Raw genomic sequence first — 6882 nt, forward strand, 5'->3', positions numbered from 1 at the left:
TACATTCGATTTATTAGACGTATTTTATAAATCAATTTAAAGATGTAATTCTTTTGTATTTATTTTATTAAATGCTTTGGTATTTTATTCGGTTTTGAATAACTCGGTTTGATTCGGTACTTTTCGGTAAGTAGCACGCCGGTCTCGAAAGAGGAGGAGACGGGTGTTACAATTTTTTTTATGTGACAACCCATCCCGCTCACTCGGAATCTGGCTCACAGCCCTGCAGGGCACCGACCCCAACCCCTCCATTATGAGTTCTCTCTGACTCCATAATTAGGTTGTTGGTGAGTCTCGAACCTAGAACCTCACCCTTTAACAACACTCTTCCAGAATGAATTGTCACCAATTGACTGCACAGAAATCGCTGAGCGAAGCTCCGTTCATGCTTGTGCGTTTCGTCATCTTCTTCCTCGCCGGAGAAGATAATCTCATGAGAAAGCCCATTATTTAACTTTATTCATGTGGTATTTAATGGGTCTATTTGGGATTCAACTCAAACCCATTAAGACAGAATTATATCTATTATGCCCATAGTTTCTGTAACCAAGTTTGATGTGACACCATAAATGTAATGTTGCTTGCTTACATTTAGCAGCCTCACCAATAATTTACATGGGGATCATATACTATAATGGATTTTACTGAAAGATTTAGGAATGTGAGACATCATCTTGAATAGGCAGGCACCAGGTTTCATGAACTTCATTAATAATTATTGTTAGAGCATCATTATCCTAGAAATCCCTTAAGAGTCTCTTAATTAATTTTTAATATTATTTAAGTAGTAAATTTTGTTAAGAGACTTAGTTAAAAACTTTTAACTTTTATGTACTCTATTGCAAGTTTCTTATTTAAAGGTTTTTAAAAAAATTGTTAAAGTTGCAAGATTAAACACAAACAAGGTCTGTGCAAAGATTTATCCAGACAAATCGTGGTCTACTAACAAGCCGAGGTTATATTATAACATCAGAACCAGACTCTGAGGAGAGACTACTACTCTGCCTTGTATCTCTTCTCTAGTTCCTCCAAATGCTCAAGGTCTTTGTTGTACTTGCAGATGTGATGAATACACCTGTCAGTGAATATGAGAGAATATAAGTCAATTCAACTATATAAGTGTGAGGCGTGTGATAGTTGCTGATGTATGTACCAGTAGAGAAGGATCCCAGCCGCACACAGAACCACATTCCTCTGAGCCTTGTAGATCTGCCACACAAGTAAAACTTGCAAGTTTACTGAACCGAGACAAGAGAAGCCACAAACAACAGATTGAATATCCCTAAGGTTCGATTTATTACAAACGTGCAATCAACTAACAAAAGGCTCAGATCGATATTTCAAGAACAGAGGCAGCTAGAGCGGGATATATGTAATTATTACCTTCCACATGGGAAACACAGTTTCTCCACCCTTTTTGACGTTGGACAAGTACATCAATACAGTGGCGATCCGATGACCACCAAGCTGTTGGTTTACTTGGTCGTGAAAGAAGTCAAAATGCGGTTCATATTTTTGGCCATTCTCGTAGTGCAGTATTTGCATGGATTGTCCATTTTCTGATAGACAAAACAGGTAAAAAGAAGAAGAAAAAGAGATGAGTTACCTTTCTGCTACTAGAGAGAAAGTAAGAAACGATATTAAAAAATTATGAATATGCCTCAAACAATACCCTCGGGAAGAAAAGTCCAAGCAGCAAGTTTTGCCTCGACAGTAGCAACTATATCATCCTGCACCGACAATAATCAGTGAGAATCACAGAAAACCTATAGAATACCAACATTTGCATTCAAGCTACTTTGTCTAACAGCAGAAGAAGAGCATCCTATAGAGTGTTATTTGGGGGTATTAGTAACAGAGAACTAGTCTGCCCAGTTGGTGAAGTAAGCTAGCCAAATAGAATGCATACAAAATCAAGATTTAACCTCAGAAAGAAAAACATGATAAATATAACTGATTGCACGAAACAAAACCAGATTTATAACCACAGCTTCTTCTTCTAACAGGTCATTTAGAAAACTTTACAGAACAGAAGCTCACCTGTCTTTTGGAAAGAAACATTCCAGAACTTGTGCGTACTTCACTCGCTACGCTCTCCCCTGAATCATTATCAGCAACCATTGACTTCTCAAGCTTCCCTTTCGCCTTGAAAAAAAACAAAGTATCTGAATTCAGTCACACAGTCTCATAACATTCCATGATCAATCACTAAGTTCTCAAACAAACAAGGCAATAATCAAGAAGATGATTGATTGATTGATAGTACCAATAATCAAGCACTCCCGGCTCGAAACCCTAACTACAAAGACCATATCGATCACCAGCAGGAAAGAGTGAGAAATTAAACGATCAAAGATGGATAGAGAGAGGCGATTACCGAGGAGTTGAAACCCTGCGAAGGCGACGATGGAGGCGGCAGGCTGGAGTATGAGCGAGACGACCGACACGATGCATTTCTTCAGAAGCATAGGGTAAGGGAGAGTCAAGATGACGGCGATTGCGAAGAGAAGCCGAAAGAGGAGAGGAATCGGGAGAGAGACAGAGAGAAGCCGAAAGCGTTGAAACACCAAACCTCTCCTCCCCCACTCATTTTTGGACACATGCCCCACAAGAGACGTCTCTTGCTTCCCTTGATTAAGAGACGTATCTTCTTATTAATGTATTTTTCATTTTATTTTTAATCCCAATTAGACTAAGATACACCCGTAAGAGATTCGGATAATGATGCTCTTAGTGGTTATGTTCCTTCTTGAGTCTCTCATCTCTATATTTAATTATAATTTAGAAACTAAATGATAAAAGCAAAAAATGAACTAATGACAGAGTGACAGCATTAAAGTGAGTCTCTTCAACTTTGTCAAAAGCTTCTTCTTCAACAATCGTTTCTCTCTCTTTCTTCTGCATTTTCTATTTTTTTTCATTATTGTTATTGTTAGAAACGTGTCCAGAGTTGTCCGCTACGGGTGATTTTATACTCCATATGTTTTCTAAAGGTTGTCATTTTGAAAATTTTGTTTCATGTTACACAGAAATATATTTTAAAATTTTAGTAAAATATTTTTTTATAAATAAAATATAATATATATAATTTTAAATCTGGATTGTCGAAATATTTTAATTGGTAAAAATGATTTTTTAACCCTGAACTTTCAAAAATAAGCCAAAAAAATCTTGAACTCCAAAACAAACCATTTAAACTATCAACTACTAGTCAAACACGAAAAAACCATGAACTATCGTTGACCAAAATCAACCGTTAATTAAAATTTAACAGACGTTTAGTATCTAAACGTAGTCGTTTTGACAACACGAAAAAATCATATTTTAAACCCAAAAATCCCCAATTCATCTACTTTAAATCCCTAATTTCATCTCTTTCTCTCTTCAGGAAACCCAAACCTTTACAAAGGAAAAGATGGGTCCGAAAAAGAGAGATAAAACCCCTTGGATGCTTTGTCTTGTGTTTTAGATGATATGTGATTAAGATGGGTTGTGTTTGTCTAAGATTGTGAAGAAACCCACTGTTCATGATGCTAGAGAGAGAGATGAAGAAGTAGATGAGTTAAAGAGATGTTTGAAATTGAGTTTTATAAAACAAGAAATGAAAAATTAGGGATTTAAGGATGTGAATTGGGGAATTTCGGGTTTAGAATAGGGTTTTTTCATGTTGTCAAAACGAAGACGTTTAGACATTAAACGTCTGTTAATTTTTAACTAACGGATGATTAATTACAGAATTAAAAAGGCTTGGTCAACTAAAGTTTGTGGTTTTTCGTATTTGACTAGTAGTTGATAGTTTAAATGACCTATTTTGTATTACAAAGTTTGTTTTGCTTATTTTTGAAAGTTCAAGGTTAAAATGTCAAATTTCCCTATTTTAATTAACATATGAATTTAATTACTAACTAAAATAATATTTTATTAGTTTGTGTGAGGGTGTCAACTAAAATGACACTTTTGTAAACATATGGAATATTATGTTTTTTTCTCGCCTGTTTAACTAATGTTGATTTGATTAGCCGTGACGGAATCAAAGGAACCGACTAGACTCATTAATCGAAATGTGAGAATATCTCACGGGGTTTAAGTAGAAAAAGCTGAAAATAGTAAGGATTCAAAGTAAATATCAAAGTATACTAAAAGTAAAGAAAAAAAACAGTGCACAAAATACAAAAAAAGCTAGGCTGTGTGTAGACCCATTATATAGAGGGATGGGGATTAAGCTTTGTACATATTTACGTGTCCATTTTGGAATTGACTAGTTCTTGATTTGAAGTCATGAGATCTCTCTCAATGGGACCGTTTCTTCATACATGTTGGTCCGTGTCACATGTGTGGTTTGTGTACGTATCGTATACTTATAAATACGTACCGTGTTAAGGTTATATGTCTACTACACAAGTCAAAACATAAACCTACTTGCATATATTGCCTAAGGGTTAACTGTAACTTAGTGTGAAAGAAAGAAATGCAACATATCAGAACTATTATATAGTCAAACATGCATGAGATTTTTACATTAAAATCATCCTATTGTTAATTAGTCTTATGAATATTAGACTTAGGTTGAGTTGCGAGTAGCTGTTGAGTCGGCCTACGCTGCCGAGTTCAAAAGTCAGTCAATAGTCATTATAACCTTTTATATTTATTGGTTGCTATTTTTATCATCTTTATTCTTTAGGCAGTTTAGTACTAATACTTTTAAGGATATAAATGTGCTTATAATAATGTCAGACGTATATTATATAGATTGGAAGTATGAAACCATGGTAGGTATCTACAACTAATAAAAAGAATTATAGTTTATCATTAAAGAATAGCCACAATCTGTCAAGCCTTCCTGGTAATTAATTGATTTCGATAAAAGATATATATAACAGAGCTATAATATAAAACTAAACTAAGAAAAGCTTAGTGGATAATTAGATAAGCAGCAACTTTGGCACTATAACATTGACAAAACATCTACTGCGTGAAGCTTTTTGTATAGAATTGTACATAATAAATACATTTTACATTTGCATACACGCGTGTGTATGTATAGATCCTTAAGTTATCGGTAGTACTAATTAATTCAATTGTGTTAAGTTGAAATGTTTTAAAGGGATGTGAGATCTATCCGGATGAATTCATTAATTAGTACCAGTGTATAAAGAACATGAATGATGCTACGTTTTCACTTTCACATCAATAAAACGAAAATTCAAATGTTTTCTTGTTTTGAGGCTGTATACATACTTTACACATGCTAAAATATAAAAAGAATGGTTTTTTAAGTTGTAAAAAAAGTTTAGAAGTATTCGTTTTCCGATGCACGTCCCACTATTATGTTGTTTAAGAACATAATTATTTATGTACCACCTAACCTATTTTATTTCATAGTCTTATAATTTGGTATAACAATGAAATGATAATTTCGTACACATGAACCGTTAAACTTGTTTCCTTAAATGCATGAGAAAAATAACATACTAATATAAGCAATTACTTTCTTGTATTTGCGTATTTGTATAGATTTATGAATCAATAAAAAGATTATATATATATATATATATTATTTTACCAGACACTGAAACAAAGACATGAAGTGGAAACATCTTTCTTAGGAAAACGATGAAATGTATCTGAGTTTGATTGGGAGCCCATATGCCACTAAACTATAGAGATAAAGATGTTATATAGACAAAAAAAGAAAAAGAAAAAATAGGCTATAGAATGCAACAACCGTAATTTGTCATTACAAAGTTATCGTTCTAGTTTGCAGTGTTCTATAAAAATCTGTTTATGTTGCTGACGAAAAAAATATGCCACAGAAATTAATAAAGTTATACGTAGCAAGGAGACAAAAATGATAGTATAGGTCATAATCGGCCAACGCCGACCAAAGTCCAAAAAGATATACAAAAAGATCTGAATTCTGAACACTTCTTGTGTGCATATCTCGATGGCAACTTGTACCAGATTACTAACGTCTTTCAACAATTAGCTAAGTTAGCATACATTATCACCAGGCCTGGCCATTTTAACCTGGATCCGAAAACTCGAACCAGAACCGACCCAAAAATACCCGACCTGGAATCGGACCAAAAATTTACAAGTATCTTTTGAGGATAAATTTCTTTTACCCGAAAGAACCGGAACCGGTCCGAATAGATCCGGATCCGAAAAGAACCGACCTGAATAGACTCGACCTGATAAGAACCAATTTGTACCCGACTTAAAAACATATATATCTAAAACTATGATGTTTTTGTGTTCTATTTTTTATATGTATTATTTTATAATTTAGTTGAAATATCTTCTGTTAACAATATTTTTTATTATTTTGTAACATTCTTTAAGTAATTTGAAACTTTAAAATGTAAAATTTAGAGTTTAAAAATATTTTATTTTAATTATTAATAGTTTCATTTAAGTTATTTTGTAAAGTTTTAGATATATATGATAAATATCAATTAAATTTGATGGAATTGGGTATGTCATGTCTTTTTCAGATCCTAAATATCCGAAACCGACTCGGATCCGATATGGATCCGAAAAATTACGGGTATTTTATGGGTATTTTAATTATAGATCTGATCCGACATGGATCCGAGAAGAACTGATCCGAACCCGAACCGAAAATTCCTAAGTACCTATTGGGTCTAAATATTTAGAATCCGAAAGACCCGGACCCGAAAGGAACCGGCCCGAATCCGATCCGAAGACCTGAACGCCCAGGCCTAATTATCACTATCTGACTAAGACTAAGAGGATTTTAAGGCTTTTTTGTGTTGACACTAAATACTTCAACGATAAAAAGGAGAGAAGAATACTTCAACGAAAATTAAATGAACACGAAGACATTAGACTAATACTCAAAACAGTCTTTATTACGGTGTC

The 6882-nt window shown here is 33.9% G+C and overlaps 1 protein-coding gene across 1 annotated transcript; it reads right to left on the minus strand.

Annotated features, from left to right (window-relative positions):
- Positions 1 to 840: 840 nt before the first annotated feature.
- On the minus strand, positions 841 to 2674 carry LOC106326027 (probable prolyl 4-hydroxylase 7). The gene is made up of 6 exons (XM_013764068.1): positions 2378 to 2674; positions 2041 to 2145; positions 1673 to 1730; positions 1384 to 1559; positions 1154 to 1209; positions 841 to 1075 (listed from the first exon to the last, which is right to left on the minus strand). The coding sequence occupies exons 2-6, from the start codon at positions 2119 to 2121 to the stop codon at positions 997 to 999; spliced, it is 450 nt and encodes a 149-aa protein (XP_013619522.1). The 5' UTR covers positions 2122 to 2145; positions 2378 to 2674; the 3' UTR covers positions 841 to 996.
- Positions 2675 to 6882: the final 4208 nt, after the last annotated feature.

This window comes from Brassica oleracea, chromosome C2, assembly GCF_000695525.1.
Source record: "Brassica oleracea var. oleracea cultivar TO1000 chromosome C2, BOL, whole genome shotgun sequence".
NCBI lineage: Eukaryota > Viridiplantae > Streptophyta > Magnoliopsida > Brassicales > Brassicaceae > Brassica > Brassica oleracea.